Below are 27,067 nucleotides of genomic sequence, written 5' to 3'. Positions count from 1 at the left end.
GGCAGAGGCGCCATAACCTACGGATTTTCGGTATTCCAGAAAGCAATGAAGGCAACGATCCATAGACTTTTATGGTTACACTACAAGGGGTCTTTCCGGATCTTGCAAAATGGGATATGGACTCAAGTTCAACGGGCCCACAGATTGCCATCGTCAGGCTAAATCTTTGCTAGACCTATTCTTGTGTGTCTGGGCAATTTTTTGCTACGCCAAGCTATATACTTTACGGTGCGCCCATCGTCTCCAGTCAAGGTAAATGCAATGTCCATTTTTGTACAGTCTGACCTGTGTAAGGTAACAATGGACAAACAATGGAAACTTTGCAAATTAATGGATCTCTCAAAGCGGTGTGTTCACAAGTGTTCCTGCTAGAACCGGCTCGTCTCAAGATTATAAAAGACAGTCGACAACACTTCTTCTTTAATGAGCAGGACGCTAAACAAACCTTGTTAAGATGGCAAGTTACCAGCAGGGAATGATTTCAAGTCTTAATTTGGTGATCATTGTGTTATAAGAGAGGTCCCCTTTTTCCTATTTTTTTTTGCAGATTTAAGACTCTAAAATGATACTCATCAAAAGACTATAACGCATCCAAAACACCTTTGCATGACTGATCCTCAACGTACCACGCCATGGCCACATGACCCCCCACCTGAGAAACCTGGACTGGCTCCCTGTCAACAAGAAGATATCCTTAAAGCTCCTCACCCATGCACACAAGGCACTCCACAAGACCAGCCCAGTCTACCTCAACAGACGGCTCTCCTACATCCCCAACCGCCAGCTATGCTCCGCCGACCTCTCACTCGCCACTGACCCGCGCATCTGAAGAACAACCACCGGTGGGAGATCCTTATCCCACCTCGCGCCAAGACATGGAACACCCACCCACTGAGCCTAAGACAGACCCAAGACCTGCTGACCTTCAGGAGGATACTCAAGACCTGGCTGTTCCATCAATAGCGACTCACCCCCAGAGCCTTGAGACCCTCGCGGGTATGTAGTGCGCTTTACAAATGATTGATTGATTGATTGATTGATTGATACTCTAATTGGGTATTCTGTTAAAAGACACAACATAATAATATTGATAGGCTGTGCTGGGTCGGGTATGGTGTGGTCACGGGGTCCGTGGTGGGGGGATTGAGAGGATGTCTTCTGCATGCTGTCAACATGGGACAGCAAGGAAGGGGGCGACTCCTTTTCGTAGGTACAGGGATGGGGAAGGGGTAGGGTGGGAGGGGAAAGTGGAGGGGGTCTTGGGAGGGGGGATTTAAAAAGCCACAGTTGAATGGATCTCACACGGGCAGAGCACTGGGGAAAGGGGCATGTAATTGGGGTATGGAAATTAAATGCATGGGCTGGAACATAGCAGGACCTAATCAAGCTGGAAAGAGATGGCTAGTAAAAAAAGAGCTGCATGTATTTAATCCCCATATGTTAGGGTTGGCGGAAACGCATATTGCATACAAGGATAAAGCTCTGTTAAAACAATGGATATGACGTTATTGTCTGTGCGTCGCAAAGTATTTCTATTCGAGGGGTGGCTTTATTAAAGTCCAGGAGATGCAGGGCTGCTGTCCTTCAATCACTTGCTGACTCCAACGGGAGATGGTTGTCTCGCAAATGATGATTTATGGTCGTAAGTTTACAATATGTATGGTATTTGGCCCGAATATTGACTGCCGGGATGTTATATTTCATTAAAGTTCTGAGCTACTCGAGTGGCCTGGCGAAAAGATTGTGACGGGAGATTTTAATTGTATTTTGGATTGAAAGATTGATACTACTAACACTACTGCACGTGTTAGAATGTGTAGAACCAGGGCGGCTGTCCTAGAACTTCTCCATCTACATCAGTTGGAAGATTCATGGAGGAGGTTATTTCCAAACATACCAGGTCATACTTTTTACTCCACACCGCACGAACACTATTCAAAGATTGACATATTTGCTAATAGGGCTATTTTGGAAAAATGCATTCGTCACGGTATGTCCCAAAATTACATCTGATCACAATCCAGTCATGTTAACAGTGCAGTTGCAGTCTAATGCTCAGGAACCAATTAGGGAATTTACTTTTCGTGGACATCTCCTCAGTAATTTGGAATATGTTGATTTTATGAGAATCACACTTGAGGAGTACATTGATAATAATCAGGGGCACGGCTCCTATTGCAATAGTAAGGGACTGTCTAATAACCTGTGTAAGAGGCGCTACGTTGCAATACATTGTAAACAAAATCGACAGGGCTTCTTTCAGCTGGAGCAAGAACAAAAGCGCTGTTTAGAACTGGAGCGTCAACACGCTACAGCTATTGCTTTAAAAGATGTCACTTAATAACTGATCTATCAGCAGGTTATTGACGCCAGAGCCAAGATAAAGAGAAGGCGAAGGGATAATGTTGCAAATAGATACTTCAAATTTAGAACTAAACAGTATGGATACGGCGAAAGAGTGGGTCGCCTGTTGGCTAATCAAATAGCAGATCATAGAGCTAAATTATGTGTCAAATCAATCAAAGTGGTGGACGGTTAGGTTTACACTAGATCTACGAATTATGTAGAACAATTTAGGCTATTTTATGCTGACTTGTTCAGTGATTTTGCTTGCTTTGATCAACAAATTGCTTCAGCTTACATACAGGAGGATGCAATGCCAGTTTTAGACTCTCTCCAATCCGAGCCTCTGCAAAAAGATGTTGGGTGAGGGAGGTCGAGGAAGCAATTAATGCTTTGCCCACTGGCAAGGCAGTCAGTGAGGATAAGATCCCGCTGGAATTTTATAATGTTTTCAAAAGTACATTAACCCCAACCTTCATCGAGATATGTAATGCAGTTATGCAAGGTGAGGAAGTTCCCCCTTCATGAAACGTTACGAATTTTGTTGTTTTTCCTAAAAAAGGGAAGCCTGAAGATGATATGAGCTCTTACCGGCCAATAGCACTGATAAATGCAGATGCAAAACTTGTTCTAAAATTCTTGCTACAGTTTTGCCCCCCATTATTCATTTATTAACCCCTTCCCTGCTGCCGTCGGACGTTGGACGTCGCAAGCACTAATTTGCTGGTGCTGCGAACGTCCAACAGCTGACGCAGCCCACCCACTCTTTCAAACTGCCACACTGCCGCAAAAAACGGCTGCGGCTAACGGTTAATCTCAGAGCAGCAACATGGTTTTGTTCCTGGAAGAGACACAGCTGCACATATTAATAATTCGATTGCGGCATTCAATGTCTCGGGACAACTAGGCCAGCAGTTGGGGATGTTGATGCTGGACGCCGAGAAGGCCTTTGACTGAGTAAGTTGGGGAGCTTTATGGGCAACAATGTCTTTTAGAGGTCTCGGTCAAGGGTTCATCTCGGCAGCACGAAAGCTATATAGGAGCCCAACAGCTGCCATCAAACTAAACGGCCAATCATCTGCTTGTTTTGTAGTCCAAAGGGCTGTCTGCTGTCCCCTTTACTGTTCGCCATTTAAATTGAGCCATTTATTAAGGATTTATTATCCAGTGCTGATATAACCCCGGTTACTTTAAATGGGATGGATCTCAAACTAACCACATACGCGGACGATATTGCTGCTTTTTCAAGTATGTTGGTAAACGCTTTGACCGCTATAACTTTTGAAGAACAGCTATTTGGTTCTTTCCCAGGGTGGTTTCAAACTTCCAGACTTTAAATTATATTTTTGGGCTGCATTTGCCGGGCGAATACAGAGCTTAGTCAAAGGACCTGAAATTGGTGCTAGCAGGCTTTCATACCACTTGATTTGTGGATTCGGTTCTGTGTATTTAATCATCTGACCCGAATTACTACAAGTGGGTACGATTCAAAATAGTTAGGGACATAACTAATATATGGCGCGAAATTTCTAAGACATATGTATTTCCTGACTTACATGTATACACTACATTATGAGGGAATCCTTTATTGCCTAGTATATTCCACGACCATGCTGGAAAATAAATGAAACGTAAGGGTGTGATACAGCTGGGTCATGTATATGACGGACAGGATTTCCGATCCTTTCAGTCTCTGAAAGAAGAATTCAGCCTGCTACAAACTTATTTCTATAAGTACTTGCAAGTCAGGGATTATTTTATTCGGGGGCGAGGTTTGACAGAGTTACCTAGCCCCTCTGAGGTTCTGTCTGCATTCTTTGGCATTACTAGACGAGGAGTTATAGGCAGAAACTCATCGGGAGGGTTACTGATGATGGTGTACAGATAGCAGCTAAACTAAGTCAGATCTTTAATTACAATGTAACTGAGGAGGAGATGAATGAATCTTTAGAAACATTTGATTCAGCGGTAACATCAGTCAATTTGAAGCTTCAGCAAATTAGATTAACATTTATGCTTTATTATACTCCGGAGTGAATTTCTAAATGGACTACTAATTTAAGTTTAAACAAAATCATACTGTCGGAAATTTCAGGAATTTGCCGCTGACTTACGTCATTTGTTTTTTACATGTCCCACGAATTTTGGGTCTAGCATTACCCTCGTCCTCGCAGTCTGGGCAGTACGATAATCCGGTCACTGACAAAGAGCTGGCTTTGATAATATTCTCAGAGCTAGGCTGTTTTAATAAATCCTTGGCTTCTAATATATAGACCTGTGCTCGTGTATGTATCACTCGTTCTTGGATCCGGAGTAGGAGTCCAAGTATTAATGAATTTTGGGCCTTATTAAGGGAAATTTATGAAATGGAGATGGCATTAGCTAAAGTTAGAGGCCCCAGCTCTTGGCTTAAATTTAAAAGGACAAGGTCTTGCCTCCAATGGGATTGAGAATTCAAAGTATTTTTCTTTCCGTCATTCCTAATCCTCTACACTATACAATTGTTTCCATTTATCACAACGGTATCTGTATTGGATAATTACAAAAATGTTGTTATGTCTTTTCTGTTTATGCCCCTCTGTGTTCTGCCTATTCTTATTATTGGTTTGTTGTTTATGAATTCTTTTGCTCCTGTAATGCATTTCGATTTGTGGCTATTAAATAAGAAAAAAAAAGAGGAAGACACAAGGAGAAATAAAGATGTTTCTCCTCACATTGCCTTACCTGGGGAGGTGTCAAATGTTGATGCAATCGCAGGTCTACCACTAATTATAAATCTGTGAATGCAGCAAAATCCATGGGTGGATGCGTGTGAACACCCACGCTCGATCCATGGCATGTCTCCCTGGGGCAGAGTAATGCAAGGGAGCGAGGTATGTTGTGTTACTCCAGATGTATCCAGCCGTGCAGGGCCACACAAAGTGGGCTTCAGTGGCATGCTACATCTCACTTAGGTTTCGCAGCGCCCTTGAGCCCCCCTGCATGGCACTAGTTTGACACAAAACCTTGATAAATCTGACCCCAGGTTTAATTGGTCAGATGTCCTCCTTTAGCAGAAACTGGTTTTGGTTGTTCTTTGACCTCGGATTTTTCTAAAGACCATTGCTTTGGATTGGTGATAGTTTTACTTATTTTCAGCGCTTCGTGCTCCAGCTCTGTGTAACAGGCATCTCTTTTTAAGAGCTTTATGTGAGTGGGAAAGACCATCTGTGTTGAGCAGGTACTAATCAATGCATTCTCTAGTAGCACTCCTGAGGATGCTGGTTCTTCTAAAGAGACTACTAAGTTATTCATGTACAGTTCTAAATACAGGTTGGGTTGTGGCAGAATCCCTGTCTGACCCTTAAACCCTTTGAAAATTGTTTGAATGTGAGTTCTGTCCCCATATTTTGTTTGTGAGAACATTCTTGTGATTACACATCAAACATCAGCTAGCTAGTATTGCTAATGCAACTGGAAAAACTTAGTAGAGCGTTCACCCTTCAAGGTAACAGACCTGACTCCATCCCCACCAGGCTCCGTAAGCGCCCTTCGCTCCAAGGCCTTCAAGTGAATCTTGTTGATGCACGCTTACCTTCTAGTGGACCCCTATTGAACAACAATTCTTGTGTAATTGCTAAATGGTATTTTTCCTCCCCATTGATCTGCTAGTATGAATTGTGTTTTATTCTGTTGCATAGAATGCCTGCGCGAGTGTGTGTGTGTATGCATGCATGTGTGCGTGTGTGTGTATGCGTGTTGCATCGTATTGTTAAGCCTGATGCTGGGTAGAAGAAAGCACACAATAAAGCTTAAATTGGTTTTCATTTTGTTACATATAATGTATGTGTGTGTTTCTGTGTATGCATGTGTGCATGCATGCATGTGTGTATGTTTCATTGTTGGGCCAGCTGCCAGGCAGAAGAAAGCACGCACCACAGCGTAACTTGTTTTTAATTCTGTTGCATGAAATATATGTTCATGTGTGTGTGTTTGTGTGTGTATGCATGTGGGGGGGTGTGCGTGTATGCATGTGTGTGCATGTGTGTGTGAACTTGTGTGTGTATGTGTGCATGCATATGTGGGTGTGTGTGCATGTGTTGGTGTGTGTATGTGTGTGCTTCTGTGTGTTTGCACTTATATGTGTATGTGTGTGTGCATGTGTGTGTCCATGTGTGAGTGTGTGTGTGGCTGTGTGTGTGATTGTGTGTATGTGTGGGCATGTGCTGGTGTGCATGTGTGGTTGTGTCTGCAGTTCAAGAAGTTGCATTGATAAAGAGTGACATAAAATGAGGGATTGAAGGTATGACTCTTGACTGTTCCATGCTCATACACATACTTACTGCAGGCAGGGCTGTTGCAGTGGATGGACGGTACCCAGAGATTGGAGGAGCCCGTGTCAAACATCACCCTAAAGGCCTGAGGTGGGGTCCCAATGGAGATTGTGCCATAATAGCACACCTGAAGGACAATGAAGGGAAAATAAATTACAATTTGCAGAACTGTGACTCCTTCATATTCTTCACTCACACCCGCAATGCACACTTAGTTGTAAAAGTTTTTAATATACTCAAATAAGATTTCCTCGCTCCTTAATCCCTTCACTGCTAGGCCTTTTCCCCTCCTGTGCTAAGCCTTTTTTGGCGATTTGGGGTAGTGCGCGCTTAGGCCCCTGTAACTTTTTGACCACATAATGTATCCACGCCAAATCTGCGTCCTTTTCTTCCAACATCATGTGGATTCTAAAGGTGCCCAGGGTTTGTGGATTCCCTTGGAGGGGTCCTAGAAATTAGGCAAAATACAGTAAAATGTTTTTTTTTTCAGAAAAATGTGGAAAAAGGGTTGCAAATGAAAGCCTCTGGGTTTTTCCCTGCAAATGTTATCAAAAAAGGGTATCTGGGGCTGAAATCAGAATTTTCTAAAATTTTAGGGAATGACAGTCTTTTGTCAGAATACCAACATTTTTAACACAGTTTTGGCATTTTTCTGGGACATAGCCTATTTTTGCTATTTTTAGTGCTTTCAACCTCCTTCCGGTTAACGGTAGAAATGAGTTCAAAAGCAATAATGGATCCTGGAAAGCTATACATTTTAGAAAAGTAGACAAAATTCTGAATTCAGAAAGGGGTCGTTTGTCTAAATCCATGAAGGTTTCTTTATAGAAACTAACAGTTAAATATTGGAAAAATTGAAAATTAGTTGAAAATAACAGCCTTTTGTCTTATGGTTTTCACCTGTAACTTCTTGTAATTTTGACTGCTCTTTAAAAAAAGTATACCGTTACATCCGTTAGACCTTCCTGGTTGTGGGGATATACAGGACTTGTAGTTTCGCTAAGATCCCAACCAACCCAGAGCCAAAAACTGAGCAGTAACTAGCAATGGTATTTTAATATGTACAGGGTATAGAGCAAATATTCTGGGAAAATGTATACATGGAAAAATCGGTATGAAAGACACCTATGTATTTATGAATTGGGTACAAATTATAGAGATTAGAAACAGTACATATTTGCACATTTTCAAAGTTGGGAATACTCATACTAGCCTGAGAATTATTGGTCATTTTACAAAAATATATTTTTTTACAAAATGTTTTTCATTGGGAAGGGATAAAATCAAGGAAAACTCAAAAAGGTAATAACAGTTGATTTACAAATCTGAATTACCCTAAGTCCCCCGATAAAAACGGTACCTCACTTGTGTGGGTCGGCCTTGTGCCTGCGACAGGAAACGGGGCAAAATGCAACGTGGTCATACCTCAATTTCACAGTTAAAAATTGACCCTTTTTTGCAAAGTGCCTACCTGTAGTTTTTGCACCCTAGCTCTACCGGCACCTAGGGAAACCTAGCAAACCTATACATTTTTGAAAACTAGACACCAAGAGGAATTCAGGATGGGGTGACTTGACTGCCTCCCACCAGGTACTTCTACCCAGAATCCCTTGCAAATCTAAGCAATTGACAAAAAAAAATGCATTTTCCTCACATTTCTGTGGTGGAAAGTTCTGGAATCTACGTGGATCAACATATTTCCACCCACCCGGCCTTCCCCAATGTCTTCTGAGAAAAATGGTACCTCACTTGCGTGGGTCTGCCTAGAGCCTGCGTTAGCAAATGGCGAAAAACACAACGTGGTTGCACCTCAATTTCGCAGTGAAAATTGGGCTTTTTTTGGCAAATTACCTACCTGTCGTTTTTTAACCCTAGCTCTGCCGGCACCTAAGGAAACCTAGCAAACCTATACATTTTTGAAAACTAGACACCCAGGGAAATTCAGGATGGGGTGACTTGACTGCCTCACACCAGGTTCTGTTACCCAGAATTCCTTGCAAACCTAAAAAATGTACTAAAAAACGCATGTTCCGCACATTTCTGTGGTGGAAAGTTCTGGAATCTGCGTGGATCAACAACTTTCCTCTCACCCCGCGTTCTTCTAAGTCTTCTGAGAAAAATGGTACCTCACTTGCGTGGGTGGCTCAAGGACCCGCAACAGGCAAGGGACCAAAACCTAATGAGGCGACATCAAAATGACCTATCACAAACCAACCTGGTTTTGCAAGGCATTTCCGATGAGTTTTTGGCCCGGGCTCGGCGGCCATGTAGGGAAACCTACCTAAACCATACATTTCTGGAAACTAGACACCCAGGGGAGTCCAGCGAGGTATGGCTTGCGTGGGTCCCCCATCATCCTCCTACCCAGAATCCACTGCAAACCTCAAATTTTGCAAAAACAATTGCTTTTTTCTCACATTTCTGTGTGGTAAAGTTGTGGAATCTGCGTGGATCCTCAAATATACCCCAACCCAGCATTCCCCCAGGTCTCCTGATAAAAATGGTACCTCACTTGCGTGGGTAGGCTTAGTGGCTGCAACTGGAAAAGGCCCAAATCTTACGGTGAAGACTTAAAAATTACCTACAGCAAAACTACCTTATTTTGTGGGGGTCACCAGAGTTTTTTGCCCCGGGCTCGGCGTCCATCTTGTGAAACTACCAAACCTAAACAATTCTGAAAACTAGACACCCGGGGGAGTCCAGCGAGGTATGCCAGAATTCCCTGCAAACCTTAAAATTAGGTAAAAAAACACTTTTCCATACATTTTTGTGTGGGATCTCCCTGCCGGCACAAATGTCCTACCACCCAGCGTTCCCCTTGTTCTCCCGAGTAAAATGATACCTCACTTGTGTGGGTGGGCCAAAGGCCTGTGACTAGGATGACCCCAAAACAGTATAATTCTCGGTGCTTTCTTGTGAATACCAAACGCTACAATTTTTTAAAAATACATTTTTAGCCTGTTCTGCTTCCTGGTGTCTAGTGGGCTTTTTGCCCTCCCCGGGGGGGGTAGATTAGGGGCTACTGCCCCATCTGCCCCCCAGGGGGGCAGGAAGGCTGTAATTGTGTCGAAGAGGGGGTGGGGGCATGGGTATGCCCATTTTGGGCAGCCCCACCTTATTTCAAATTTGCCCCAAAAAAATCCCTGGCATCTAGTGGGCTTTTTGCCACCCCGGCTGGGCAGATTGGGGGGTAATGCCCCCATCTGCTCCCTAGGGGGGTCAGAAAGTCCACTAGATGCCAGGGAGTTTTTTGGGAAAATATTAATTAGAAATCACTGGTGTCTAGTGAGCTTTTTGCCCCCCGGGGGTGGCAGATTGGAGACTACTGCCCCCATCTACTATCCGGGGGGGGCAAAAAGGCTGTAATGGTGGTGGGTGGGTGTTTGGCATTGGCGTGCCCGTTTCGGGCAGCCCCCTCCCTAAAAAAGTAAAATAACAAATCCCTGGTTTTTAGTGGGCTTTTTGCGCCCCCAAAGGGGCAGATCAGGGGCCAATGCCCCATCTGCCCCCTGAGGGGAAGAAAGACTGTAATGATTCCGTGGGGTGGGCATGGGCATGCACATTTTGGGCAGCCCCCACCCTTACTTTTACTATCTAAGAAAACCCTGGTGTCTAGTGGGCTTTCCGCCCCCGAAGGGGCAGATTAGGGGCCAATACCCCATCTGCCCCCGGGGGGGCAGAACGACTGTAACAATTGTGGGGGGGTGGGGCATGGGCATGCCCGTTTTGGGCAGCCCCCTCCCTTATTTTAATTTTATTGTAAAATCCCCGGTGTCGAGTGGGCTTTTTGCCCCCCCCCGGGGGGCATATTGGGGGCTTATGCCCCCATCTGCCCCCCAGGGGGGGCAAAAAGACACAACATTGCCAAAAAGAAATTGGGGGGAGCAAAGGCCCTTGCCCAAGGGGCCGCTCCCCCCTCCCTGGGGTCTAGTGGGTGGATCCCTGCTTGGGGATCGCCCTCCTGTGGCGATCCCCAAGCAGGGATCCATTGGGCAGGGGTACAATTGGAAAGGGGGGATTCTCCCCTTTCCAATGATACCTCTCCTGTCTTTCTACGTGCTCAGGGGCTGAGATAGCCCCCTGAGCACGAAGAAAGGGAAACTGAAATTAGCCTCTTGGCTCATTTCAGTTTCGGTTCCACTGAAATGATGTCAGCGCGATGTGCACGCTGATAGTCATTTCAGGGAAACCACAGGGGGGGCTCGGGAGTTGGGGAAGCTCTTCCCCAGCTCCCGAGGCTTTGGGGGAGAAGAGGGAGGTAGGGTGTTAAAATATCGATAACAAAAATATAGCTGACATAAATATCGTTGCAAAAATATCGTTTACAAAAATATCGACACCCTATACTTAAACAGGTAAGTACATAAATATCGACTCCAAAATATCGTTGTAATTAATATAGATGTAAAAAATATCGACTTTTTAAAATAATTAAAATTACATTACATAATAAATAAATATAAGTACTATTAACAAAATACATTACATTACTTTTATTTTTTAACTATTTCAAACAAATTTACTACACTTTTTAATTATAAACTTAATAAATGTGGACATATAAATTAATTTTACACATTACTTTATATAACAACAATAATACATATATATAATTAAAATACCCCTTTACCCAAAAACCCAAAACTGACCCTGAACCCTAAAAATACCCCTTTACCCAAAAACATTTTCACTAAAAAAATCCTGTACACACACCTAAAATGAATTAAAAAATTTACATAATTAATGACATAATTATTATTCAATTAACTAATTAAAATTAATTAACTATTATTTATTACACTATTTATATTTATTTAAAACATTAATTAATCTATTATTTCATTATATTTAAAAACCCCTTTACCCAAAAACTGAAAACTGACCCTGAACCCAAAAAATACCCCTTTACCCAAAAACTAAAAACTGACCCTGAACCCTAAAAATACCCCTTTACCCAAAAACTGAAAACTGACCCTGAACCCTAAAAATACCCCTTTACCCAAAAACTGAAAACTGACCCTGAACCCTAAAAATACCCCTTTACCCAAAAACTGAAAACTGACCCTGAACCCAAAAAATACCCCTTTACCCAAAAACTGAAAACTGACCCTGAACCCTAAAAATACCCCTTTACCCAAAAACTGAAAACTGACCCTGAACCCTAAAAATACCCCTTTACCCAAAAACTAAAAACTGACCCTGAACCCTAAAAATACCCCTTTACCCAAAAACTAAAAACTGACCCTGAACTCTAAAAATACCCCTTTACCCAAAAACTGAAAACTGACCCTGAACCCTAAAAATACCCCTTTACCCAAAAACTGAAAACTGACCCTGAACCCTAAAAATACCCCTTTACCCAAAAACTGAAAACTGACCCTGAACCCTAAAAATACCCCTTTACCCAAAAACATTTTCACTAAAAAAATCCTGTACACACACCTAAAAATAATTAAAAAATTAACATAATTATTTACATAATTATTATTCAATTAACTAATTGAAATTAATTAACTATTATTTATTACACTATTTATATTCATTTAAAACATTAATTAATGTATTATTTCATTATATTTAAATTACTTCCCACCCTACTCCCCTATAAACCCACAACCCGCTACGGAACTATTAATACTAAATTCAACTGAAAATACATTATTAAATAATAATATACTACTAAAAATAGTACTTTGACTAAAAATAATCATTAAAAACACTACATTACTTATAATTATTTAAAAAACGATATTATTGTAAACTATGTTTTTGTAAACGATATTTATTACAACTATATTAATGTTAACGATATTACTTACCTGTCTGTCGATATTTTGGTCAGACGATATTTTTGTCATCGATATTTCTTCCTGTAGATATTTTTGCGGCGATATTTATGTTAGGCGATATTTTTGCGGCGATATTCCTGCTCTGTACCAAGAGGGAATCCCTCTGGTGCCCACACCAGAGGGATTTCCAGGGGTGGGCGTGATGACGAGCTGAGCTCGTCATCAGGACACGAACAGTGTGTGGCCTCGTCATCAGCAGGGAAGGGGTTAAGTAAAGTCTCCACATTCTGAGGCTCACAACATCCCCATCACCATTCATATAATACTGGCAGATAGTGCATTTCCAGCGGATATCCCTGTGCCTCATATTCCGCGGCGGACAATCTGCAGGTGTGAGGTCAGCGCAAACAGGTATTAGTGCATCTAAATGCTTCCTATTTCTCTGGTGGAGGCCCTCTGTACCCGTCTGCACCCCCTGAGAGTGACCAATGACTGGGGGTTTACTCAGGTCCCGAAGGCATAGATTGCCCTTTTCCTTGGAACGTTTAGTGTCCTCGCTCTAAACCCAAACTTAATATTGCAAGATGTACTATTGAGGTAAGTTTCCTCTGCAGGCTGGCATGTCCACAGATCTGAGTCTGAACTATGACTAGAGGTGATGTTATCACTCAGGCTTAAATGATGTTTTAATACATCTTTGAGTAATAGCCCCATCACAAAGAGAATTATATTTGATACAGATGCTCTAAGGATCATTAGGGAGGGTTACTGCAGAGAAGAGCAGTGGCGGCTCCTCCGCAATGGCCTTGCAGCGTCGCCCCACTGCCTGGCGCAGAGCCAGCAAATGAAACCTTAAAACAATATTCTAGCATGGTTTTATTTTTGGTTCACCAGCATGTGCATGGAGGGGAGGGACATGGGAGGGTGGAGGAGGAGTGCTGAAGCACTCCCGAAGTGCTCATGTGTGTTTGGCTGGCCGTCTCAGGCCAACCAAAACACACATGCGCACTTAGGTTTCTCCAACCTGGCTGCATTCTGCAACCAGGCTAGAAAAAGTCCTGCATACTCCCTGGTGTGAGCAGGGTGTCTTTTCAGCCCACTCTGGCCAATCCCTGCACTGCTGTGCAGCACAGGGATTGGCTGGGAGTCTGCCCCAGGGGCTGCTGGGACCCAGGAAGAGGGCAGCAGGAGCTTAAGTAGGATACTTAAAAACATTTATTATTGACCCGTAATTATTTATTTATTTATTTGCGGTTTTTATAGAGCGCAACACTCATCCCACGGGATATCACGGCGCTTATACCAGATAGCAACTACTGATGGCGGATGCTAGAAGCTAGAGTTTGGAGAAGAGGTGGGTTTTCAGTTTTTTCCGAAACTGGAGATAGTTTATGGTGTGTCTCAGGTCGGTGGGGAGCTCATTCCACCTTGTTGCTGCCAAGTAGGAAAAAGAGTGACCACCTGTTCTAACTTTGTAGATGCGTTTCGTCTTGGCCAAAGCAGATTGACAAGAGCGAAGGTTCCTAGTGGGAACATAAAATTCTATCTTCCCTTGAAGAATTGTGGGGCCAGTTTTATATAAAGCCCTGTGGGCATGGCTAAGCAATTTAAAGGCAGCCCTCTGACGCATCGGTAGCCAATGGAGTGTCTTTAGGCATTCCGATGCCAAGTCTAGTTTGCCCTTATTGCAAATAAGTTTGGCTGCCAGATTTTGCAAAACCTGCAGGCGAGAGAACAGATGTTCATTCATCCCCACAAATAGTGCATTGCCATAGTCCAGGCGACTGACCAGTAGGGCCTGTGTGACTGAGCGTCTGCAATCCTGGGGTATCCAAGGGAAACTCTTGGCTAGGAGTTTTAAAATGGCAAAGCCCTTGCCACAAAGGGATCGTACATGATCCTTCATGGACAAGTCATGGTCCATGATAATTCCCAGGTTCCTGGCATGTTGCTTTGGAGTGGGGGCCAAACCCAGTGAAGGTGGCCACCATGTGGCATCCCATACACGTTTGGCACCACCAAACAGTAAAATCTCTGATTTGCCTGCGTTCATCTTTAGGCAATGGGCATGCATCCACTGAGCCATTTCAGAAAGGCAGTCATGTTGCTTGGTCTTGGTTACATCAGGCCCTTCATCCATGGTCACCATCAGCTGCGTATCATCCGCATAAGAGCAGATGCCGATGCCCCACTTCCTTCCAATGTCGGCAAGAGATGACATATAGACATTGAAAAGAGTGGGGCTCAGTGAGGCGCCCTGGGGGACCCCGCAGCTGATGGGGTTGGGCCTGGAGTGAAACTGACCCATATGTACTGCCTGAGTGCGGTTGCTCAGGAAAGACTGTAGCCAGTTCAGTGCCGTAGATTGAACGCCTTTGCTCCGAAGTATGTTCAACAGTCAGTTGTGGGATACTGTGTCAAATGCCGCTGACAGGTCAAGCAGTATCAGCGCCACCGCTCCACCTTGATCGGTGGAGGATCTGATACTGTCCGACACTGCCAGCAGCGTTGCCTCAGAACTGTTATTGGCTCGAAAGCCAGTCTGGGTAGAATCCAGAAGGGAGTTACTTTCTAGGTACCTGGTCAGCTGCATATTCACCAGTTTCTCTAAGACTTTAGAGAGGTAGGGAAGCTGGGAGATCGGTCTGTAATTCTCTGTGTTGAGAATATCAGATCCCGCCTTCTTCAGAAGGGGGGTTACAGAGGCGTGTTTCCAGGCATCCGGGAAGATGGCAGTGCTTAAAGATTTATTAAAAAGTTGTGTTATCAAGGGGCAGAGCGTGGACGCAACTCTTGAGAACACAAAGTGGGGGCAAGGGTCCAGGGGGGAGCCAGCTTTCACTGTGGTCAGGGCTGATGGGACCTCATCTTCGGAGAGTAGGTCGAAGCTGGTTAAACGTGGGTACATTTCCTAGGTCAGGTGGAGCAGTGAGGACATCAGGAAGGATCACAGTCTTGGATAGATGGTCGGAGTTGTTTTGAGTAATTCGGGGAGTGAAGGTGGAGTAGATTCCCTTGATTTTTTCAGAGAAAAAGGTGTTAATGCGTTCATAGGCCTCAGCCGAAGGGGTGAGTGTTTGTGAAGTGCTAGATGGTTTACTCAACTCCTTCACTATTTTAAACAGTTCCTTCGCTGAGTTACTGTTTTCCTGAATGCGTTGAGCAAAATAGTGCTTCTTTGCCTTTTTGATGGCCAAAATATACTGCCTCTGTTTATGGACATGGACTAATCTGGCTTCACTGTCTTTAGACTGTCTCCGGAAATGTTCAAATTTTTGACATTCCCTTTTAAGAGTTTTTAAGTGAGGAGTATACCATTTTTCTGTTATAGATTTTTTCCTGGATTCCCGCATCGGGCTAGATTGTTTAATGTTTGCAGTATTCCAGTATTTAGCAGAGCAACGTCATTGCAGACAGGGGAGCCATCCAGTAGTTTAACATTAGCCTCTTGGAAATGTTTCTCAAAGTTGGATTCGTTGATTAGCCTCCAGGCTCGTTTGGAAATCTGAGGGACTACCTTAGATTTCAGAGATTTATCGGGGAGGTCAAATGAGAAAGATATGAGGGAGTGGTCCGACCAAGATAAGGGGTAGACCTCTCTTATGTTGGTGGATTCGATATTAGTAAATAGTAGATCTAGTGTATGACCGGCTATATGAGTGGGGCCCACTACCCACTGCTTGAGATTGAGGATCCCCATATCATATTCCAACTGGGAAGCACCTGGCGCATCCTTTTTCTCATATTGAAGTCGGCAACAATTAGATAGTTTTTATGTTTTAGACAGAGTGGCAGAAGTTGATTTAGTAGTTTGGCACTAAGACTAACTTGTTATCCAGGGGGGTTGTATATAACCGCACCAGCGAGGATGGTGAGACCATCATAAAGTACTTTAAAAGGTAGGGTCTGATGCTCAATGTAATAAAATCAAGATAATCCTGGCCCCGTTTGGGTACATGGGTTAGTTCTTCCCTACCTCCCCGCGCTCCACCCACCGCCCACTACATTTTGTTTGAGGCGGCTGCTGAAAACGGAGAAGAGACAACATGAAGGACATACATGCAATGTGTGCATTCAAATTGAGGCCAGGCAGTTGCTCTTTACAAAAACAGCAAATAAAATGAATACACAGGGCCTATTTATGAACCTGTTTGCATCGCTCTTACACCATGTAATGTGGTGCAGGAGCGATGCAAAATTTAAGACAGATTTTTGAAGGCATGCACAGCCACTTTGTGTGGCTTTGAGTGGCTGCCAAAATCTGGAGTAGTGCAACACATCGTAAATCGCTGCATTTGATTACTCCACCTTGAGGAGGTGTTCCGTGAGTGTTGCGTGTGTTCCCACACATATCCCATTTATTTTAACGAATTTCTAGGTTTTACAAGAACTTGTAAACATTGGGATGTGCAAAACTCTCACATCTTTCCAGGGCAGCCATACCACGGAAATATATCTCTGTTTCTTCCAGTTTCTTCCTCTTTCTATTTGTGCTGCATTTTGCAGCACACATAGAAACGTGAATTTGCCTCGAAGGATTGTTTTTAGGCAGCAAAGTGACCCTTTCTGCCCAGAAACAATCCTGCATGTAATGCAGGCACCATGGCACTATGGTGCACGGGGACCTGCGTTGGCACTAGACTGCCAAAAGGGTGCAAGCAGAAGGGAAAGGACAGGAATGTGCAGCATTGCCTTAAATACAGAATATTTCTGCCCAGTCCCTGTCAGGCAGTGTAGAAAGGTCATTTGTTGCACTTCACTGGTTGACTTCCCCATAAATGAGCCCCTTCATCTGTGTATAGAGTGTACTGAAGCCTGACGACACCACGGTCCGCCTATGGCAGCATTGTATGCTCTTGAGAAAATAACATACCATGCACAAGCTCTTCCTTAAAGCCTATTTCACAGTTTGGTTTCAATGGAAGACCTGATAAGTAAAGAGGAGGAGGGTATGTGAACAATGCTACCCATCTCTTTTTTTACATCTTTTTTTGCATCACATCTCTTTTCAACCTCTGTGCTCTAAGCCTATCAGCTAAAATACCAGAGAGGTACCCTACATTCATAAAAGTAGAGTCTTATGATCCAAAAGTGTTCCAATGGATAGCTGAACAGCCACACATGGAGGTAATGTCACTTTTCATGCAGATGTGTTAGAAGTGTAGCCTGACCTTCATTGACCACCCACCACACACCCACCACGTACTCCCCACACACCCACCACACCAACCCACCACACACAGACACACCCGCACTACACTCCCACCACATTCCACCACACATCCACCACACACCCATCACACACAGACACACCCCACCACACACACACACACACACCACACACTCACCACGTACCCAATTAACACCCACACACACACACCCACAACACACTCACCCCCACCAAAGACAGACCCACCACACACCCACCTAGTCCTTGTGATTATCTTTAAAGCCTCCTATAAATACAAGGGTACAATGGGCAGACAAGTAAATCACCTCTACCCTCATCTCTTCCCCAATGTTCTTAGACCCCTCTGGGCCTTTGATTGTCCATGGGCAGACACTATAGCTCATAGGGTCCACAAGAAAAAAAAACATGCATGCAATCATGGCATGTTGCAGACAGTCCTCATAAGGAAGGGTTTTTGTGGCTGAAAAGGGCTCTTTTACTCACATCCAAATAATTCCTCATTGACTCATATGTGACTACAGCGTCCTCGGTCTGGGAGAATTTACTGGCCACTACTTCTTCGTACGTCTTCACGTAATCGCTCAGCTTGCCCTCTTCTCTCAGATGATCACGGAGGGATTTTACTTTTGTCAGAGGGATCCTGTGGGGAAGGAAGACACAGTAAGAGGAAGACAGAGCGGGCAGGAGCAGAAGAGGCATTGAACTTCAACCTGAGGAAGGACTCAATTGTATTTATGAAATGATGGGCATATATAGGTGCAAGGATCTCTGTTAATAGCATGATTGTTTTCCATCAAGGGTTTCAAGTGACATTAGATAGGGGTCAAGAGTGAGGTGAGGGTTCATGATAGTATCACTTTGAACCACGAGGTGGAAAAATCCATGTCATTGACAAATACCCAAAGATATTTTCATGCAGTGTATGGGCCATACAGAGCAGCTTCCTCAGCTCAGATCAGCGGGTACAGGGGTGATGGCCACACAAAGCACCTTCCTCTGCTCAGATCAGCGGTGCAGGGGTACAGGGGCAATGGGGACACCAAGCACTTCATCTCAGCTCAGCAGTGCAGGGGTACAGGGGCCGAGGGGCCACACAAAACCCTTGCCTCAGCTCAGATCAGCCATGCAGAAGCACTGGGGCAATGGGCCACACAAAGAACCTTCCTGTGCTCAGATCAGCAGTGCACGGGTACAGTGGCGATGGGCCACACAAAGTATTTCAACAGTGTCTTCTTTGTAAACCAGTCCCTTTGTTTTAAAGTCCTGCTGAAGAATTCCAGTCTACTCATGTAGCTCTCTTCCTACATCCAGAATAGACTTTAGGGGGTTGGTGATTTTTAAACACCCTCTGAGTACCCCTGGGACTGTCAGTCAGACTTGGGTTCAAGGAACTCTCCTCCTGGTCCCTGTAAAGTCCTGTAGTTTATGCCTTCACACAGGTGCAAGGTTTCTGAAGAGCCGGAATGTTTCCCCTTGTGATGCTGTCTGTCCCCACATCACATGAAATATGGGGGGGCTCCCTACACACCCTCCCTCTGTCTTTATTAGTTTTAAATTCACAAGTGTTTCCATAGTTGGAACAGTATGTTCGTGGGCATTAGCAAGTATATAGATGTGTGTAGGTTTAAGATGCTGATCCACGCATACAAGGCCGTGCACAACGAGGGACCAAAGCACATAAACAGACACATACGTTCCGCCTCCATCTTCCTCATAGATACTCCCCAGATTCACCTAGCGAACAAAGCAGGACTCTTCGTCTCCGGATACATCGAGCCAACAGCGGAGGACGCTTCGTCCCCAGATACAACGAGCCAACAGCGGAGGACGCTTCGTCCCCGGATATATCGAGCCAACAGCGGAGGACGCTTCGTCCCCAGATACATCGAGCCAACAGCGGAGGACGCTTCATCCCCAGATACATCGAGCCAACAGCGGAGGACGCTCCTTCTCACACCTGGGCTCCAATCTCTGCAACAACCTTCCCCTGCCCCTCCCCTACGCTCCAGCAATTCAAGAAAGGACTCAAGACCTGGCTGTTCGAATGAACAGATCCCCACGAAGCAGCCAGCATTGGAGTGCCTGCAGACCCTCACGGGTGATTTGCTGCACTCTACAAATCCGGATTGATTGATTTATTGATGATCCAAGCCTTTAGCATGGCCAGGTTCACGCCCCCCTCCCTCACAACCATGAGCCTTCAGCAATGGAGAGGTGCCTGCTCGGAGCCGAGGATGCTGCCTCCTCTGACTATGTGAACCAGGAGATGAAGACCTGTACCTAAATATCTGACCATCAGGTCCTTGAAGGAGGAAGTGGCCTCAGAAATAAAAACAGGCACTCAGTGCTACAGAGGGTATCTGGAGCTCCCACTACACTCACCGGTCCAGTGTTTAATGGGATATGAGTCCTTTGAAAGGTTCTCCTTAAGGGTCAGCAAGACAAGCCTTGCAGCAATGGTGTCCATCAAAGCAGACCTCTTTTAAGTCACTCTGGGTCTGGCTTGTTGCTAAACACCCTGCCTGGGACAGCTGATAACGCACTGACCTCCACAAGTGTGTAAATATAAAGTAAACAAGATCTCTTTGCTCTATATTTTGGGAAGCATTAGTCCTACATTTGCAGTATTGCACCACATTTCACAATGGGTGCTCTCTGTGCCAGATAAATCATGGGCTGGCAAGATGACCCAGTGGGACACATGCATGTGGCCGACATATCGGCCCAGGTTTAGAATAATGATAATATGGGTAACCCCAAATCCAGAGCTGTACTAATAATCACTATTCCCAAACTCACTAGTTAGGGCACGTTTCAGAAATGGAAAGGTTTCATTCATATACATTTTTCATTAATGATATTCTACAATATGAATTGCTGCCTGGTAAGTACACTCTATCTCCGCTGTCGGGCTCTGGGTGGCAAGTGTTTCTGCCAACCAACCAACTCTGTATATCACAGCACTGCTTCGAGTTTGTGCTATTTTTTAAAAACAAACCTGCCACAAAGTGTAGTGTGGGATTTACAATTCCACACAAATTGTGATTTGTATTGGAAAATCATCAAAAGTAACGCAAAGCTGAGCCTTTCACTTCCTTGAAGTAGTTTGGGTCAAGATGGCATTCCATGGGGGGTGCATGAGTGTTGCCATGCAACCAACCATGGGTGCTGACACATCCTCATGTTAAAAACATTGCAGACAGAGGTTTGTGCCAATATCCTGTTCTCCCTAGGGGCAGGTTTAACAAGGAGAAATGTGTTCATGTATCTTTTTTCCCACTTTTCATTGTGCTGGAAGGGATCCCTTCCTGTACAAAATCTATGCTTACCACAACACATGCACCATTGCACTCTGGTGCAAGGGTGTCTGTATCTGCACATGGCAGCTAAAAGTGGACCAGCGCAGAGCGAAAGCAGAGCAGCACCACATCTTGGTAGATATGGAACAGCTCTCCTGTTGACTGTTAGCGCATCGCAGTCCAGGAACTTTACTTGCTGTGCCACGTTGCATGATTTTTTTGTAAATCTGAGCCCTGTGTGTTGAATGCAAAGGACCAACTATGCCACTTGTTCTTCAAAGTATGATCAATCATCATATGACAACAATTAAAATGAAATAGTAGCATTTGCTACTGAATCTGCTTAGAATTAGCAAAAAAGTAAGTTCTGAATTGTTATACAGAAAGTTTTTCATGTATACAACATAAGTAGTCACACCTTACATATTTCATGGATATCTGATCAGCAATATGGAAATGTCACAGCACAGTCTCAGCCAAACTCCATTTCAATGTGCCCTTAGTTGAACAACTTCTGAGGACCCCTTCTATGTCAGTCCTCCAGTCTCTGTGACACAGTTTTCAGTCTGTACTTTGGAACTGAATACCTCAATCTTTCTCCTTCAGAACCCTCTGCTGAAATAAGCTTTTTGGTAACTACTCACCTGACTACACACTCAGAGAGGGCCACCAGCCCCAGGAGCAGCAGCCACTTCATGGCTCTCACTTCTGTCCAAAGTATCAGAATGAACCTAAGACTCAGGTTTTCAGCTGTGAAGGGCAAAGTCAAGAGGGTCCCTAATATACTGCTGTGGGTGCCCCTCACACAACCTTCACAGCCTGATAAGAAGGTTTGAGTGAGATATGAGATACAAATCTTATCAAAAGCCCAGATAAGAGACCATTTCCAACACTTCTAATCTCTGTAACTTTAAGTAATGTTAGTGACGCAAGCACACTTTTGTCAGTAGCATAGGTCAGATAAAGTTTAGGAAGAATGCGAACCTACTTTCAAGGGCAGGCTAATCTATCAACACATAAATGCACATTTCCTATAGAACGTGTTTATATTATATCACAGTGTCAGAACTAAGGCACCTTGCATACTATTATAAGGAACTACTTAGAAACTTACAATGAGGTAGGTGACAAATTTGGGATCAATGACAAAATGGTTGAAAACAATATCGATTCACAAAAATATCTGAACAAATATACAATTTACACAAATATTGCCTTCCTATACTTAATTACCAACAACAAATATATAGATGACTAATATATTGCAGCTAAAAATATCACTTTCTACTAATATCAAAACCACAAATATCCTTAACAAAAATATTCTTACCTATACATGAATATTCAAAAATATCAAAACACACAACAACGTCTACACTAATAGCGCACAAAATAAATACAATATTACAAAATAATATAATAACTATGTTAATTAAAACAACACAAAAATTAAAGAGTACATAAATCAATAAATCATCTAGCTACATTATTTAAATGTCATAACAATAAAATAGCCTCTAAATACATATAAAAAGTACTTTAAATACATTTCAAATGATCAAATAATTAGCAAACAAAAAATACTTACACCAATTAATGTAATATAAAGCATAAACATTAATTAACAAAATTAAACAAAACAATGCATCCACAAGATCACAGAAATATTAGTTAGCCTTCACCATGAACACTAATTAGCATCCACCATAAAAGATAATAAACGAGGCAAAAAAAAAGCAAGCTAGCCAATAAAAATAGAAACATAGGGGCTCATTACAATAGCGGTGATGTCTGCCGGTAGTGGATTCACCTCTATGTTGCGGCCATTCTCTGCCTGCCAAATTATGATGGCAAATGGTTTGCTGGTGGATGGGAAGTCCGTCCGCCACGGGTCCACCACAGGATATAATTCTGATTGCCTGGCGACCTGTAAAACATACCTAGAATGGTGGTGGTGCCTAACAGGCACCCTCCGACCATATTAGGGTGCTTCAGCTCCGCCAGCCTTGAATGGCGGTTCACCCGCCATTGAAAGGCGGGCCGATATTGGCTTTGGGGGCCTGTAGCGGGCCACCCTTTAGCATGGGCACTTTCTTCCTGCACTTGGGGGGCACCTATGTGGCAGGCACTGCATGGTTCCTGCCACATAGTGCAGTGAAATGCAAACCCTGCATTTTTACCATTGCGACCACCACTGTGACGGTTGAGTTGTGATTCCATGGGCAGGACCACCGCCATTTAGGCGACTGTCTCAATTCCCGTGACGATGGAAGACAGACTCAAGTCCATCCGCCATCATAACCGGACCCTCAATTAGAATACAATATAAGAGTCGCAGAACAGTTCAACACTTGCCACACCAAAAAAGAAATGGGCTACATATTCAGCCAAGCGAGCACAAGCACCGAAAATGTTAACTGGAATTGTACAAAAACGACTGTAATTCATGTTATGGGAGAGCTACAACAAAAAAGGATGTTATTAACATGAGAGAACACAACCACACCCAAATGTCACCCAAAGTGAAGTATGTATGTGTTTAAAGATTTAAAACAGGAGAGCACTAGTCCCCAAGAGCCCACAACCAAAATACTAAAAGATACACCTCCAAAAATATTCCTAAAGCATCTGCACAAATCTCAAGAGAGCTACCAGACATATCCACTTTAAAATGCTTAATAGATAAAAAAAACACCAGTGACACTCCTGCTGTCCTGCTTAATGACCGCACATAATGATAAACCCTTCACTCCACATGAGAATCTAAATAATGACAAATGCATTATTATATTTGCTACAGCAAATACCTTATTAAGCGTAAGCCAATATCAAAACATAGATTTTGGACATAACCTTCAAAATATGTCCAAAACCATTCTGATCTAAATCATGCATCCTAAATATCAAAACACTAATATACCCCTCATATACGCCTTGCTACCTATTAAACAAAGTGAGACTTATTACAAACTACTAAACCACATGAAAATGAAAAGAAACAACTACTCCCCACATACAATATTATAAAATATGAATAGACTTCGAACAAGCTATAGTACAAACAATACTTAAACTTTACCCACACAGCCAATCAAGGCGGTTACCACCCTTTTAATCAAAGCATTTAGAGACATCTCCAGCAATATGCATCAAGTCTAGTATATGCAACAAACAGTCAGTTTACACTAGCCTATGTCCCTCTAACAAAGGTAGCTATTCACTACAACATTCTTATAAGAAGTCCACTGATGGAACACAAACTAAGCCACCTATTGGACTAATATACACAATCTTGGGTCGGCAGACTGCACCGCTCTGGACACAGTCGACAACCCAAATTCCAAATGCCATGGTGGTAAGTCTATGACAGCACCATAGCTCAAAAAGTAAAAAGCAACAACACAGTAGATAAATGGAGGAATCCCTTCCAAGCCACACACAGGAGAACCCACCCTACACGCAAATTCAGAGAAGCCCTGCAAAAAGAACAAAGCAAACAATAAGTAAGAACCGGACAATCAGTAACCCACATTAAACCTAAAATAAGCTATGATATGTTATGTTAATGTGCATAGTGCACCAATCACCCGAGAGGGTGTAAACAAACCAGTAGAATGAATGTTCTACAATGTAAAGTTAGAATCCTAATAAACAACAAAGGAGTACGCTAATTACAATTAATAGATAAATCCTTGTTGTAAAATACCTAGCTACCTACACACTAACAGACACACCTTACCAAAAGTGCAAACCCCCACAGGCCAAAGATTTGTGAATAAATATTGAACAATGTATTTCTACACATCAGTCCAAAAACATACATATAACATAGAAAGGAAGACTGATAGAGCACCTGGAAACGACCCATTCATTGTTCATGTTTGTATAGAACAAAAAGCATATTGGGTAATTAATGACCTCAAAAATGCTTTGTGCTTCAGGCCCCATATCAGGACTGTCCTCAAGGTTTTGAAGCAGCTTTGGTCACTGGGCAATTTCCTTGGTTGGTGTATTTGTTTTCCAATCATGTTTCACATACATGTGAACTCCTGTTCTGAATAATTTGCCAAGGCTTCTTCGTACATTTGAGTCTCCACTGGTAAAGCAGTCGAGGCGCCAAGGCTGACTCTAGGAAGGGTAATGCTTTGGGTCCAGATAGACTATGACAACCAATTGGAACCAGTAATAATGGAAAGTCCTGTCAGTGAAATGCTTGTCGAACACATAAAACTGTGTTAACAGTTGTAGTTGTTAATGAAACTCAGAAGGTCATAACTGAGAAAGGACCGAAACAGTTACCTTCGCACGTAGCTTCAAAGATGCTATAGCTGCATTACTATTTAGAACATGAACTGATGTGACCCTGGGATCTGGGGTTTGGTTTGGAAATCTTCAAGTGACAATCAATAACTTAAGGTCCAAGAAGCACATCAGTGGCCAAAGTACCACAGAAAGTGTGGCAATTTACAGTACTTTCCAAGGTAATCCTTAGGTTGAGCTAGTTGAGTCCCAGCTGTTAGATTTCTGAAAGACCGAACCTAAAGAGCAGAGCCCCTGGTTGGCAGAAGTGAACTAGTGGGATGAATAGCATATCTCCCTTTGCCAATGCTTGTGTGTAGGTGACCCCTCTGCTGTGAGTGCTCTTCTATAGTGGTGAGTCTTGGAAAATTACATAACAAAGGACACTCTTGGCCTCAGATCGACACATATTATTTTGAGAGCATGAGGCCTGGCAAATGGATATTAACATCAGTCCCCCCCAATTTTCTTTATTTTACATGTTAGTTACTTGATGGACATACTGTGCACCAAGAGGTCACTCAGTAAGGATCCAGCCTGTTTCTTTGCACAGGGGTCGCAATCACGAGTTGAGTGTTATTTAACATTCCCAGTAATTAATGCATGAGTAAAATATATCACCTTTCGTTACATTTTGGCAGGTCAAATATCCCATAATTTAACAGGTGAAAAGTATTCAGCATTTCATGTACAATGCAGATGTGGGTGCGTAGTGTGGTCTAAGAAGTGGGTTATTTTAACAGACCATTTGTGTGCCTGTTCTACGTCACGCTGACAGCGCTAGCATGATTTAGATGCTGGCGCCGATGTATTTTTAAAACTTGTCACATACCAATTTTAATATCGTTTTTGAGCACATCACTGCCAGAGCACTTTCTACCTTCCTGCGGCTTCCCTCACCCCGTTCCACCGCGGCTGATTGTGCCGATTGTGTGGAGGGCGAGGTGCCATTTTGGGTTGTGTCCCGAAGCTAGGTTGGGCCGGAGTTAGCGGTCTAGCTTATCGGGGGAGCACACCATACAAAGCACATGTGTCCCCGTGCGCACAGCGGACGCGCGCAATGGGCGCGACGATGGCGCGCCGAAGGTGCGCCTAAGGTAAGCCCGTCTGCGCCCGTCCGCGCACCGACAGCGCACAGAGCCAGAAACGCTGGATATAATGAGCCAGGGGCTGGGGGCAACATATTAGGCTACAGCCGTGAGTTGTTGCTTATGTATAATAACAACTCATGCACCACCAATAAGCGCTGGGATGTATTGCATTCTATGTCACGGACCTGCCCCTTTTGCCACTTTCACTTCAAGACATCACCTTCTGCCTCACCCTCTCCCGCTCGCATTAAACACAAGGCCAATATTCGAGCAGCTCTTATCAATGCACGCTCGCTGGTTAAACATACAGAAGATGTACATGAGCTGATTGTGGACGAGGAGCTAGATCTCCTCTTTATTATGGAAACATGGTTACATGACTTTTGTGCACCAGCGATTGAACTTGCAACTCGACGGGGGTTTAAGATCACCAGACTTGACCGCAAGTTGGGTGAAGGAGGCGGCATTGCCGTGATCTTCAGGGACAGGTGGACATTGTTAAAGCAAGGCACAGGAGAAATTCTTCAAGGGGAAGCGCTGGAGTTCTCTCTAGCCCTATCCCCGCATTTCACTTTGGGTGGAGTTCTGATCTACCGCCCCCCTGGCTCGTCAGGCACCTTTATTAAATCCCTAGAGGAAGTCATTACCTGAGGGGTGATTAGATTCTCAAGGTTCTTGCTGCTAGGCGACTTTAACATTCATTTTGAGAACCCCCTGGCCCCGGGGACAAGGGATATGTCTG

General features: G+C 43.7%; 1 protein-coding gene across 1 annotated transcript in view; it reads right to left on the bottom strand.

Annotated features, from left to right (window-relative positions):
* LOC147662673 (pepsin A-like) overlaps positions 1-18,267 on the bottom strand; it is a 66,496-nt gene extending 48,229 nt beyond the window's left edge. The window contains exons 1-2 of the mRNA XM_086950991.1: positions 18,120-18,267; positions 6,666-6,783 (exon numbers count right to left, since the gene is read on the bottom strand). Of these exons, the coding sequence (XP_086807117.1) occupies positions 6,666-6,783; positions 18,120-18,137 (136 nt within the window). The 5' untranslated portion in view covers positions 18,138-18,267. The remainder of the gene's footprint in view (positions 1-6,665; positions 6,784-18,119) is intronic.
* Between the last annotated feature and the right edge of the window lie 8,800 nt (positions 18,268-27,067).

The sequence above is a fragment of the Lissotriton vulgaris genome, unplaced genomic scaffold (genome assembly GCF_964263255.1).
Source record: "Lissotriton vulgaris unplaced genomic scaffold, aLisVul1.2 SCAFFOLD_275, whole genome shotgun sequence".
NCBI classification, from domain to species: domain Eukaryota; kingdom Metazoa; phylum Chordata; class Amphibia; order Caudata; family Salamandridae; genus Lissotriton; species Lissotriton vulgaris.
This window is presented reverse-complemented; position numbering and strand designations above follow the sequence as displayed.